Genomic DNA, 14,918 nt, shown 5'->3' on the forward strand with positions numbered 1-14,918 from the left:
TTAGTTTTGAGGTAGGTAGACAATGTGTTTACTTTCGTCACATTAAATAAAGATTCAATAGCAACAGTTCCGTATGCTTTTGAAAACAGTTCAGTGTTTTAAGTTTTACTCTTTTTAATTATTTCTCCTCATTTGCTCAATTTTTTCGCTGTTTGATTTGAAATTAATTTTTTCCGCCTTTTGCCGCCCCTAAAATCTGGCCGCCCTAGGCGGCTGCCTAGTCTTGACTAATGGTAGAAACAGCACTGCCAGTGATGACATAAACTACGTGATCAAAAGTATCCGGACACCTGGCTGGAAATGACATACAAGTTCGTGGCATCCTCCAGCGGTAATGCTGGAATTTAATATGGCATTGGCCCACCCTTAGCCTTGGTAGGTTCCACTCTCGCCGGCATACGGTCAATCACGTGCTGGATGGTTTCTTGGGGGATGGCAGCCCATGTTTCACGGAGTGCTGTACTGAGGACAGGTATCGATGTCGGTCGGTGAGGCCTGGCATGAAGTCGAAGTTCCAAAACACCCCAAAGGTGTACTGTAGGATTCAGGTCAGGACTATGTGCAGGCCAGTCCATTACAGGGATGTTATTGCCGTGTAATCACTCCGCCACAGGCCGTGCATTATGAACAGGTGCTCGATCGTGTTGAAAGATGCAATTGCCATCCCCGAATTGCTCTTCATCAGTGAGAAGCAAGAAGATGCTTAAAACATAAATGTAGGCCTGTGCTGTGATAGTACCACGCAAAACAACAAGGGGTGCAAGCCCCCTCCATGAAAAACACTACCACACCATAACACCACCGCCTCCGAATTTTACTGTTGGCACTACACACGCTGGCAGATGAGGTTCACCGGGCATTCGCCATACCCACACCCTGCCGTCGGATAGCCACTCTTTTCGCAAGCTGCGACATCGTCGCGAAAAAACAGTGACCCGTATATGTAATTAGTTTCCTTTAATTTACGTCTATGGTCACAAACTTTTTGTTAACAGATTACCGGTTCCGGTCTTTAATGACCATCATCAGATCTGTTTTTATGAAACAGATCTGATGGTGGTCATTAAAGACTGAAACCGGTAATCTGTTAACAAAAAGTTTGTGACCATAGACGTAAATTAAAGGAAACGGATAGCCACTCTGTGTACCGTGATTCGTCGCTCCACACAACGTTTTTCCACGGTTCAATCGTCCATTGTTTACGCTCCTTACACCAAGCGAGGCGTCGTTTGGCATTTGCCGGCGTGATGTGTGGCTTGTGATCAACCACTCTATCATGAAATCCAAGTTTTCTCACCTCCCGCCTAAGTGTCATAGCACTTGCAGTGGATCCTGATGCAGTTTGGAATTTCTGTGTGATGGTCTGGATAGATGTCTGCCTATTACACATTTCGGCCCTCTTCGACTGTCGGCGGTCTCTGTCAGTCAACAGACGAGTTCGGCCTGTACGCTTTTGTGCTGCACGTGTCCCTTCACGTTTCCACTTCACTATCACATCGGAAACAGTGGACCTAGCGATGTTTAGGAGTGTGAAAATCTCGCCTACAGACGTATGACGTAAGTGACACCGAATCACCTGACCACGTTCAAGTCCGTGAGTTCCGCGGAGCGCCCCATTCTGCTCTCTCACGATGTCTAATGACTAGTGAGGGCTTTGATATGGAGTACCTGGCAGTAGGTGGCAGCACAATGCACCTAATATGAAAAACGTATGTTTTTGTCCGTGTCCGGATACTTTTGATCACATAGTGTATCAGGAAAGTTTGGCGACCGCTTTGGTGCAGGCTACTCAAGAGGCGTAATTCGTGTGGCGGCTAGAGGTTTCGCCTTTCTTCTTCCTATCTACTCCAGAACCATCCACTACAACACAATCACAAAATTATGCTGGATAATCACTCGGTAACAACAAAATGCCAGTGACAGAACAGTGTCTTGTACGTTTGGTGCCCTGCAGCTTGTAGAAGTTGCAAATGCGTCATCTAATTAAGTAAGTGTTCCACAGAAGCTGGTGTGTGATAATATTTTATTTCACTAGCCAAGTTTCGGGCGTCGCCCATCAACGGTATCGTATATGTAATGTTCTCGAGCGTATACCAGTGACAAGTTCATATATTTCATAAAAAAAATTCTTATGCCGATTACATTTTTGTCTATATAAATCATATATTCGAATTATTACATGAACATTATGAATTATTGTCAACGGGATACGATAGATAACATTACATATAAGATACCACCTATCACGAGCAATGCCCGAAACTAATCCGGTGAAACAAAATAATACCACACAGCATCTTTTGTCGAACAGTTAATTAATTAAGATAACATATTTACAGAAAATTGTGTGAACGATCAGGAGAAATAGCGCAATTTCAGTGAAAAAATAGGTCATATTGGTCTCATCTTTCGCCTCTCACTGGTGGAACAATTTTAAGTTGAAAACGTAGTGTTGAATGTTTTACAACGAATGTAATTTACAAAGCCATCTTTCAGATTAAGGCAGCAACTTGCACAGAAACATTTAAATAAGCTGTGGAAACAGCAGATTTTAAGCTGAAACTTTTATATTGGTATTCCAGTAAAAAGATAGAAAACTCATAGTTCGAACTGAACGTGATATTTGCTATCGTGGATCTGCGAAATGGAGAGAGACTCCAGTTGAATATGCTCCACCTTGACACGTTAGTATATGATTAAATATCTAGTGGGATTAAATCACAACCAATAACAGGTTTCAGTAGGTGTTATTGCTGTACCAGTCTCCGTGGCCAAGATCGCGCCGGCACGGTAGTTCGGCGTGTTCGGTCAGAGGGATGGCTGCCTTCTGTAATAAAAAAATGAGTAAATGGATCCACGATGAACTTGAACAAGCGTCCCGAGCAAATACAGCGACCGTTAACGAACAAAGCGAGATTAAGTCTTTAACGCACACATGGGAGATGGCGCTCGACTCGTATTCAGCCGTTTCGAATCCTGGTGGAGGAAGAAATTTTCATCGCTATTGTCTACCTGGCACGCGGTTTAATAAGTTCTTCATCACGAGACTATGTGCCAGGGCCCTGAATGGAATTCCAAACATCTCTGTACTGTCTCGTGGAGGGAAGGCCTGAGTTGTACGTCGAATGGGTGACACATTGATGCTAATCGAGAGCAGCAGGCTCTATGCCGGTATCGGGTTTCACCTTCTCCCTTCTGTCATCGTACAACACAACCACAACACCACACTGAATGTACGCATCCACTGTAGGCGTCTACACGCAACAGACACTGCGCGCAACTGGTCACTGAACTTACACTGAAGGATTCTCCAGCCATCACTGCAATGCAGCTCTTTCATTCTTCGTTATTGCTATTAAAAAAACAGTATACAGAATCTAAAATCCAATAACGTAGCAGGTAAGAAACTTGCAGTTCGTACTGAAATATAGCGAAAGACGTTGTGACTAGGTGTATATCTGAGGTGTAAGATCGCGACGCGGCTGGGTCGGCAATTAACATTTGATTTTGTTGTTGACGTTAATCATATAGCAGTAAAAAAACACTTTGGCGAAGAGAAACGCGATATATCCAGACTCACAGTCTCACAAGAAAAATGTTGCCTACAAACGCCCACACATTGCTTTTTCCAGCTATGGCGTTGCTGACTTTCCCAGTTCGAATTTTGTCAAACCGAAAAAGGACTTCACGCCAATCGGCATTACACGAATGTGCTGTGGTTGATTGAAAACAGCTTCCAGTTACCATGATCTAACTATTTCGAACTGTCCAATTACGCATGTATTAGAAAAGCTGTATAACAAAGCTACACAGTTTATGAGGCTCCTGAAGTATATTGCGACAGAGGGAGAATCTGAAAAAGATTGCTAGAAGTATCCTTGCATGAAAGAATTACATATACGTGTTTACGTAATGTGAAGATATTCTTCTTTCTGGTCTTGTTTTGTCTGACAACAAATGTTGTGCGAAAATATGATTAATGACTAAACTGCCTCACTTGGTTCGCTTTAAACTTGACTGTTTTATTTACGAATAAAAGTACGTTAATTCACTTTTTCTTCGTGGCAATTTATCACGCAATGTAAACTGAATAGTGGGTGGAATAGCAACTCATACTCTTATCAAGGGCAGTATCGTGCTGCACTGCATGTATAAACGACCACCATTTTGTATTAGCACAACTAGGCAATTTTGAAGCGCTGTATAATTTGGTCGTGCGCGCTGCTTGAAAGCAGACAGCAAGTAAAGAGGCGCGTTCATGATGTAGAAACCTGGATTTTAAGTTCGAATATGTATTCATACGCAACAAATAACCCACAGTCGTATAGAGAGCGACATCTTTACTACCTTTTCCCTCTGTTGCCTTCCGCACTCTGCTCCGAACCTGGAGAAGGAAGAAACGTGACCTGCAGTCACGTGTTCGGACTGTTCCCCGACGCGTGACGTCACGAGCGGAGAGGGGAGGGTCACGTGTTGGGAAAGACAACTATTGATCATGACGTCATCGGCGTCGGCATGTCTGTAAGTGTGGGAAGTGCTTTTGTGCGTCTCGCTGCGTGCCTATCTACCCACAGGGCAGTTTACTCGGCGAAACAGCTGTGCATCATGCGCTGCCAGTGTTGAACTAGTGACGTGGCAGAGGGGAGTAGAGGGGGGGAGGGGAAGTGTGAATCTGGTTCAAGCCAGTCCTCTGGTATAAATATACGTGCAAAAGAGACGCTCGTTGTCATTTGTATCCTGGCAGAGGAAGGATTTGGACCGTAGTGGAAGGAGAGTGTTTTCTTCAGATAGGTGGTGCACGTTTTATGGGTAAGTCAAGATATGATTCCCTACCTTGGTTTGCGCTTACTTGTGTATTTAAATGGATGATTGTTTCGTATTTTGGTGAACGCAACAATGCGTTTTTTTCGAGAAGTTGTGCAATTCAGGTAACTGCTTTGTGACTAGCTGCTTTTTGTCTTGGACGTACCACAGGATTCTTTTCAACTTTAATATTAGCCCTACAGCTCTTTTTGAGGTTGTTAAAGCCTTCGACGTAAGAGCAACTGAATTTCTAAGGCTAGAGCATGAAATATGAGCAGTAAAGCCAAGTGGTGACATACGATACTGCTGCGATTTTTGCATCAAAGATGTCTACATCACAGTGTATCATTTCATTTATTCGGGATTTTAACTTACTGTTTATAAGCGAATTACGATTGTAATTTCTGCTGTTGGCTTGTTTCACCGTTTTAACAATTAGCGCGCTATTAAATACAAGGTGTTATTAATGATAAATTTGATAACAGCACAGAGAGAAAAAGTTTTTCTAATGCGTTTTGGGTCGAGTGTAAATGTTTTGAGTGTTTATATTACGCGTGTGGTTTATTCCGTGACTGCGAGGCAGAATAGTTGACAGAAAATGCCGTGCATTTGTTTTCGGTAGATGCTTGCCTGTGCTGGCCGAAAACGTTTGTTCTTCGCGTGTAGTACGTACATAGCATATTTGTGGACCGCAGGTTCAAAATCAGTAGTGTTCACTCGGATGCGTACGTATGAATTGGGGAAATAATGTATGATTCTTGTAAGAAGTTAGAATTTCTGTAACTGAGCAGCTTCGTATTAACTACGTGTAGTTACACCGGAAATCAGATTTGTTCCCATAGTTTATGCTTATATGTATATATATAAAATCTCGGCACTATGTTTATATATGCGGTGCAAAGTATTCGCCTTAACCCTGCAGTATAATACGTAGTAGACTATAAATGGACCACTAACGAGTAGATTGACAAGTTATTCAGTGTTACTGGATTGTAATATTATATGTATGCATGTGTGTGTTTTCTGTATTTTGGTAAGGGAGGTTGACGTGGTTTCTTCTGACTTTCAGAGCAGAGTAAGAGCTCATTGCTAACGGAACCCCCTGTAGAGCCCATCAGCAGCTGCAGGGATGAATCTGGCTACGTGCCAACGGTTGGCCGCTGGGGCAGCGAGTGGCCGAGTTGACTCGAGACAGAAACCTGGGATGGGCTAACAGGGGCGGCGTGGCCTTCGGGCCACCCGCTTCCACTTCCGGCATGGGGTAGTTTCCGTGGGCAGCCGCTCCGGTTCGCCTCTGTGGAGCGCTATGAGGAACTGGCCGCCAGCCTCGAGTTAAGCGTGCAACAGCTCGTTCAAGCTCACAACTACAACAGCATTGGCAACTTCGTCAGGTATGAAGTGAAAACCAATACACATTGTTCATAATGGTAGCTAAGAGTAACTCGCAGCTCTAGTCACACTCGCCCCCCCTTCCCACACAATGTCACACACAAAAAAACCACACTCACTTTACAACAGTAAAGCATGTAACGAAGAAAACTTCCAAATAATAATTTAAGGTACAGGATATGTATGATTGACATAAAATTAATACATTACAGCTTGGATTTGCCTGTTTTCTTTACTATTGTTCAGCACAATGCTGTAGTGATACTGCAAACTTAACCCTCCTTATTGTTGTTCCTGCGCAGGTTCTACAAAGAGTTCTGTGCAAGTGGTGAGGATAGCTTGAGTCACTTCTATCGACACTATGAACCTCCCATAACGGAAGAGCATTACACCTGTGTTGGTTTGGCATTAGAACTGCTGCAGAAGCTAAGGCGCCTCGACAAGAAGTTTCCAGGTCTTGCTTCTGGACTGTTTCTTGCTTCATGTGAGGAGGTAAGGTTAACGACATCTGTTTACTTTTCAGTATTGTTCTGCAATTAAATACTGATTACCCTTTGCAACTGGACAGTAAACATTTACAAAATTTGAATACTACCGGGTCTGCCTAGTTTAATTTTAGTTATATAGTGCTTATTGGCAGTGGGTCAAACATACATTATAGTTAAGTTTCCTTGTTTTGTGGGCTAAGTGGAGTCTTTTAGTTGTCAGATATGCCTCGTGGCTCTTCTCTCTTTGTGAAGCGGACGAGAACTGTAAACAGTAATTAATGTTTGAGGAGGAAAGACATTTACACCAGACTTGGAACATATGTTGCTTATGTTTTAAGTGCCTGTTGTTTCAAAACTTTAAAAATAGTTTTAAAGGATTCAAATTTGTCAAAAATTACGGTTTGCTTATGTTGTGTGGCATATCTGTAACAAAGTTAGACCTGGAATTCTGACTGAAATAATAGTTACAAATCAGAATGTGGGCTGCTTTGTAGTATTTGGCTGTCAGTATTGGAGATATACACAGTAAACTCTGAATGTGCGTTTTTATTGTTAACCAGATGTGCATTTTAATGTGTGATGTGCAGTTCGGTTAGATTGCTGTTCCACTTCTTACAAATAAGATTGGGGGGGTGGGGTGAGGTGGTGGTCTTATGTTAGCATTAGTGCGCAAAAAAAAAAAAATTTGCTCACTGAATTCCGGTTTGGGACTTGGCAGTGATGCTTTGTTAGCCATGGTTAACCTTATCCTAAAATATCAGATCCATTGTTTCAGCAAAGAGGATGTAACTTTCTTCAACTTCAAATGTCATTAGAATGAGGGAGAGATGAGAGAAAGACATGTACATAGCAACTGAAAGTGAGAAAAGGGAACTAGCAAAAGAAAATCACAAAATATTGTAGATCTGTCGGACTTCTACTGCAGTATTTGTATGTTCCTCAATTTATGTCAAATGTTTGAGGCTTTGTTCAACAGTCTCTTTAGTTTTACTTTCTCTTCTTTCAGTCCATAGAAGATGTTGACAGTTATGTCAGCTACGATCCATGCCCAAGAACGGTGGAAAAGGAGCATGTCCTTGTGGCTCTCCGTATTGACATTGGAGGAAGGCTAGGTGTTGCTCTGTTAGACCCAGGCTATCATGTTGCCAGGGTGGTGACTGTTATGGAAGATGGTTCCTATCCACACACTGGTTAGTAATTATTAAATTATGTAACTTTTTGGACATACACATTCTACAGTTTTGTGAAATGATCATTCATAATATGTTTGAGTTGAACAAGACATGCTAATTGTGGAATAATTATCAAATGTAGTTGTAATTATATTTGTTATAAAAAGGAAATATTTAAAATTTCTGAGAATCTTAATTTTAAACTGTAGGTAACTGTAACAATATTACATAATTTGTGCCAGATTTCACTCTAAGCTCTTCGTTTTTTTCCATTCTCCATATGTGGGAGATACCATAAGTCTAAACATTTCCTTTTGTTTTAAAGGATGGTTTACACAGTCAGATCAGCCACACTGCCGAAAGGATTATGGATATTCATTAACAGGAAATGGGAAGTATGTGCTGTGGAGAGATCGCCGGACAATGCGCGATGGTCTAGAAGAGGTGTATGCTGCTTTGATTTATGTGGGACGTCCTTTCCTTGCTCCAGTATCTGTCACTGAACGCCGAAACCTTGTATACAACACCCGTTCACTTGTTGGCCGAGATACGAAGGGTGGACTAACTGCTACCATTTGTGTAAAGGTTGGTACTGCTCATACGTCCTGAATATTGTACAGATATTATGTTTTGTTAATGCAGACTTGTGATTCATGACTAATTTCATCTTAACATCTGCAGATTCCACGTGAGGGTGATCCAGTTGTGACGGTGTCCAGGCAAACAGGATCTGGTCGTAACGAGCGACGAAAATTCCCACTTTCAAGTTTCATCAGTATGTCTGACTCTGACATCCTATCTTGGGTGGCAGCATTGGCACAGTCTTTGAATATGGCAGAAGTAGAGCTTGCCAATCTTATGGGTGACCTAGCACATGCACTGTCGGATATGGATTTCCGTGCACAATTGTTGGCCATTAACGACGACATCAACTATGTCGCTCAAGACAACTGACAGATCCAGCAGATGCAGCAGCGCTCTTGGTGGCGTGCCTGCATATTCTCTGTTATGGGATGGCTCGAGGTTGCATTTAGGCTAGCTTTGGAGTCACGTACGGGCGTCTGTTTCCCTCATCGATTATAAACTACCCCATTATTGCATAAATTAGTTGTCATTTTTAGTACTTAAAAGATAGTTGCTGTAATAAATTGCATTTAATTTTTGTTGCAGTTTTCCTTATGTTAGTTTTGACTCTAGCATTACTTTATTTCAAGCTTAGTTATGTATTTATATAAAATTTTCTGATCTGGTTTCTTAGGGTCCTGCTTGTGAAGTTTAAATTATTTGTGTTGTGAAGTTATTGTGCTGTAACATACTTTTTACACATTTGAATTTCTTGGTAGATGGGCATCATGGACCTTGTTTCTATTCTTAATTTTACTGCTGTTAATTGCTGATACTACGTAATGTAGTTTTGATTTGTAATTTTGCAAAAGTCTGTTGAGGCTTCAGAACACTCACATATACTTTAACTGCCTTCATATTTTGTGTACAAACAAATACCACAGTTGTTAATCACTATTTATAAGCATTGACAGAATCCTTTGAGCAATAAGAGCATTAATTTATTGTGATCAAAATTTTCAAGTAGTTGTAGTAGTGAAGTCTAAGCTGTGCTGTTTGAACACAATTTTTGTGGTATAAGTTGTTTAAATTTTCATTTCATTATCTTTGAAAAAGTTGTCACATCTAAGTTTAAAATATCTTCCTCTTTGTTGGGCATGTTTAATTCAGAGAAGGCTGCAGATGGAAAGTGGCTTACATAACAATAAAAAAGTTCACAAAATTAATAACACTTCTTATTTGTGACCCTGTCTCTCCTAAATTCCTTGTCAACATACGTCCCTTTTGGCCTTGGATATGTTTCCCCAAATAGTAAACTTTTAATACAAGGTCAATGCATTTTGACAGAGAAAACAGGGAAGAATTTGTACTGAATTGTCACTGATTCTCATACATGACGTCTGTATTGCTTTGACGAACCTGGTTCATGTTTAAAGGTTCATGGTAAACTCTGTTGCAGGTTCTGTATCCAATGCATTTCAGGGGCAACAAAAAAAATTTTTTTTTCAGTAATTCATATAATTGGTGACAGTTTGACACCTTAATTTTGCCATAGTCGACTCGTTAAGAGTTGTAATCTTAATGACAGATTTAACACAATATGAAAATATTAGTTCTGTATATGTCTTGAGGCAGCACAGCTTGTGATGTGCAAATTATCAAGCCCATATTCTTCGAGTGAACTTAAAGATTTCAAAGCTGTTTCGCTGATATATATATAATCTCCCTTCCCCCCCCCCCCCCTCCCCTCTCCCTCTCCCAATGATGAAAGGAGAGTTCATTGCTCACTACATTTTTGCTATACATGCAGTAAAACACCCACATTGTGCATCACTTTTTGGTTTATAACCTTTGCATGTACCAATGAAAACCTGCAAAGTATCACTGTATGACAACACATTCAGGAGGTATGACATTAACATACAGATTCATCTAAAACTAGTTTTTTAGAAAACCCTTAATATATTCTCCAGTGTTTGGTAATGAGAGTGCGTGACAACTAACAAACATGAAACATAACTTCAAGCCTTTTGCAACTTTTTCACACACATTTAATGTCATATATTTAACACAATAACTCATTTGTGAAGTAATTGGGCATATGAATGTTTTTATACGAGTTTGATTCTTTAAAGGATCTGGGGGTTTACTGGTGTTAAGCTAAAGGAGAAATACTTTGAATTCAGTTTGTAGCCATGACTTCAAAATCTGCAAGACATGCTTCATATTATAGGAAGTATATGGGCCCAGTTTTAAATAAATGCAACCACATACTGAAAGTGAAACTGTCCATCAGCTTCCAACATCTCATTGTTTTGTATGTATTGTGATCTCTCTTGCTATATAGTTTTTGCACTGTACGGATCACTTTAGTACTAAGGGAATTACAACAGTAGTCCTTAACATTTCCATATTACCTTTCCTTGTCATTTTTTATGTAGAGCATTCTCATTACATGTCTTTAAAAACTCAATTTTCAGCATCCTTGTGTAATATCACAACTTAAGACATTTTGAATCTCTTCATTCTGGATTTTTCTACAGTCCATGATTCATTTCCATGCAATGCTGTGCTCCAGACACACATTCTCAGAAAGTTTAAGGGGTGCTTTGTCTGTGCTAGTTGGCTTAAGTCCTTCCTTCATCTGTCTCTCATTATTTTTATCCCAAGGTAGCAGATTTGCCTCCATTGATATGCAATATAGTACCAAATTTTCTTCTTACGGATCTTGCTCTGTCCACTGCCACCAGCTGCTATCATGTTGCCTAAGGCCTGAAGATAGTCTAAATTATAGACCGAAACCAGTTGCCAATTAAATTAAACATCTGTTGCAATCAAGATTATTTTACAGAAAAACAATTGCACTGATTGCTGTTCATTCTCCATTGCTTTCTAAAATTTTAAATTTAATTTTGTCATTGATTTACTCTCAGTCCGTATTTTGTGCTCAGTAAATTGTTAATTTGTTCAATAGGTTCTGTGATTCTTCTCCAATATCATTTAAGGTGGCAATGCCATCAGCAAATCTGACAATAATTCATCCTGAATTTTAATCACCTTTCTGAAACTTACTTTCATTACCTGTGTAACTCCTTGATAGAGCGAACAGTTAAGAGTGCATTCTTGCAATCCAAACTTTTCTCATTTGGTTTTCCATTATTATTATTATTATTATTATTATTATTATTATTATTCCCATTTTGTTCTTGTACATGTGCATATTATTCATCTGTCCCTGTGACATACACTGGTTCATCTTTCTTAGATAACTTCAAACATTTTACACTGCAGTAAAGTGTTGAACTTTCATGTCATATTTTTATCAAGTGTATTTGTAAAGCAACTGATCTTTTGAAAAGTTTGTTGGCATGTCTGCCATGACAATTTCTGGACACTAACCTGAATCATTGTTTGGTTGCCTCTTCCCTTTTGAGCCTGACACCCCAACGCAACACTAATTGCTTTAGTAGTTCTGCTGAAATGTTATCTATCCTTTCTGCCTTGTTTGGTAGCAAGTCCTTCAAAGCTCTATTAAATTTGGCTTCTAATGCAGGATCCCTTTGTTCAAATTAACATTCATTTCGCCTCCCCATTGCAGTCCCTCCTCTGTATAGGGGCACTGTCTGTATTCATTCCAACCATCTGATTCTCTCTCTCTCTCTCTCTCTCTCTCTCTCTCTCTCTCTCTCTCTCTCTCTCTCTCAACAGTGGAATTCCTTTTGAACTCGTAATGTTGTTTAGCTTCTTTGCACGTCCTGTAGATTTCATTCCTAAATTATGTTGCCGTACTTGTTTCTTCCCCTAAATACTTCAGTATTTCCATTCATTGACCAGTTGCAAGTATTTCTTCGTTTACCCACAGCTTCTTTATAACTCCATTTCTTATATCTGTATTTGCCTGTACAGCGTTTGAGAGAAGCTCATTTTTCCTTGTCAACTACCTATTCAGGTATTCAGTGTCACATACCTACAGCCTCACCAGACTTTGAATGTACATGGTCATCCCTCAATGTATCATTACCATGCAATCATTGTTGATTCTTCCAGATGATTCTCCCAAACTTTGGTGTCATATTTTCCTTTACTAAATTGTGATCTGAGTGTACATATACTCCTGGGTACACATGCTGAGTTTGGAATCTGCCTCACCATAATGCAATCCAGCAGGTAGCTTTCTGTTTCTGATAGCCTTTTCCCAAGTATACCTCCTCCTCTTGCAATTTTTGATTAGTGAATTTGCCATTACTGCCTGAAATTTATCACAGACCTCGAGGAGTCTTTACCCTCTCACACACTGCTGATCCTGTATTCTCACATAACTTTTTCATTCTGTCCTCTGCAACTGCATTCCTTTTCCTGACAGATGTTACATTTACATCTCCTGTCGTGTGTTTCATAACAGGGAAGTTAATGGCTCCACCTCATGTTGATAATCTACGTAATTATTGATTCAGTCATCATGTTCTGTAGATTCCATGTTTCAGGATGTGGAGCAAACCAAAGTATACATTTACTAAATATAAGCAAAGCAGAAAAACTAAATCTGCACAAAAAGTGCCTGTTTTGTCAGGTATGTTAAACAAAGGTTTTAATTTTATTTTGAATTTGTAGCTGTTACCAACAATCTCGGTTTATGTTAAATGGAAAGTTGTTGAAGATATTCACCTAAGGATACATGACGTTACTCTGAACTCTTAGAGAATGAGATAGAGTTGCTAGAGCCACCCTCGATTTATGTTTGTAATCAGTCAAGTTATGTTTCCTGAAAACTGGAGTATGTAGTACACCAATGTATAGAAGCTGAGATAAGCAACTGATTGCAAATTACATACTTATCTTCCTTCTTTCCACATTCTCAGAAATGTGCAAGAACATAGCTTACAACAGAAAGCTGAGCCCAGCCATCATCCTGAGAAGAAACTTTCGAGACGAGCTAAGTTTCTGTATACACATCTCCACTTAGAAAGCAATGTATAATTTCATGAACTTAACTATAGAAGAAAGACAATAAAAATTACTCTCTTTGCATCTCCTGATTGCATATATCACAGCAGATTGGGTGGTGGAAGAGGTGCAGGACGCACTCCTGCTCTTGCAACAGCAGGGTAAGGATGTAATTTTCTGCTGGGTTCCAGGGCACATAGGGATTCCTGGAAATGAACTTGCAGATGCGGCTGCCAAGGAGGCTTGCTCCATCCCACCTCCTGCTCGCTGTTCCGTCCCCCTGCAGGCCATTACGTCTTTCGTGACTCGGAAGGTCATGCGTTGGTGGGAGGCTCAGTGGCTGAAAGTGAGGGATAATAAGTTGTGAGCGGTGAAGGATTCTGTCCGACCGTGGCTCACCTCCTTCCGACAATGACGCGCTGAGGAAGTAGCCCTTACACGGCTTAGAACAGGACATTGTCCTTTGACACATGGTTTTCTGTTACGTCGTGAGGAGCCACCAACATGTCAGACATGTGGGACACAGCTGTCGATACGACATATTTTAACTGAGTGTGTTTTATATGTGGGTTTGAGGGAAGATTTCAGTTTCCCACCAGACCTACCCTCTCTTTTAACTAATAATGAGGCGAGTGTCGCTAGAGTTTTACGTTTTTGTGTGATGTCTGGCCTTCTTCCCAAAATATTGGGATTGAAGTCTTAATGTGCTGTCCAGTGGTTTGGTCACCCATTATTTGTAAGTGGTCACTCAGCCACCGTTAATTATTTTTACCTGTTTGTACTGCTATTTTATTTTTAATTTTATCTCCCTGTTTTGATGTGCTGTGTCCAATCTTGCAATTTGAACAATACCCATTCTCTCACAATTCGGCTCTGAATTGAACTTTTGGGAACGAGTGCTGATAACCTCGCTGTTGTGCGCCCTAAAACACTAATAATAATCATCATCATCTTCTCGAGAAGCTAAAATGGTATGGTATTAAAGGCATTCCGCTTGCATGGGTAGAGTCTTACCTTAACAGTAAAAAACAGAGGGCCACAATCATTATACAGTGGTGCGGCATTAAAGCCATTCCTCTTTCATGGGCGGAGTCTTAACAATACAAAACAGTTTGTCACATTAGCTAATTATGCAACAGAAATAGAGATAAAAATCAAAATGGGGAAACATCAAATATGATATGCTGCAAGGTTTAGGTCTTTGCACAAAATTTTACAATTTCTCAGCTAAAATGAATGGAAGCATGTCATGTATGGCACCTCATTCCAGCTAACCACTTGATGATGGCTTAAAAAGCTGAAACTAGTTGTGGGGCAAAGTAGCTGTATGGATAAATACAGCCAGAGTGAGAACTATAACCCTCCTTCATGACTTGATTTATGGAGGGTGATGTGTCAGTGACTTACTGAATGGACTTCGAACAATGATGCAATGTAGCATTTTTCAGATTTCACACGTCAGTGCCAGAACTGAAAGAAACAATAAGGATTGACTGGGGGCCAAATCCCAGACCGACAGTAATAATGATAATATTAATGACTGAGAGAAACCTTTCAA

The 14,918-nt window shown here is 40.3% G+C and overlaps 1 protein-coding gene across 1 annotated transcript; it reads left to right on the forward strand.

The window, feature by feature from the left end:
- Window positions 1-5,988: 5,988 nt before the first annotated feature.
- Window positions 5,989-9,638, forward strand: LOC126235232 (uncharacterized; the record flags this gene model as incomplete). Its single annotated transcript, XM_049943964.1, has 5 exons — window positions 5,989-6,194; window positions 6,495-6,684; window positions 7,687-7,870; window positions 8,178-8,437; window positions 8,534-9,638. Coding segments are annotated over 5 exons (1,113 nt in total), but the record flags the coding sequence as incomplete, so codon positions are not given.
- Window positions 9,639-14,918: the final 5,280 nt, after the last annotated feature.

The sequence above is a fragment of the Schistocerca nitens genome, chromosome 2 (assembly GCF_023898315.1).
Source record: "Schistocerca nitens isolate TAMUIC-IGC-003100 chromosome 2, iqSchNite1.1, whole genome shotgun sequence".
Classification (NCBI taxonomy): Eukaryota; Metazoa; Arthropoda; class Insecta; order Orthoptera; family Acrididae; genus Schistocerca; species Schistocerca nitens.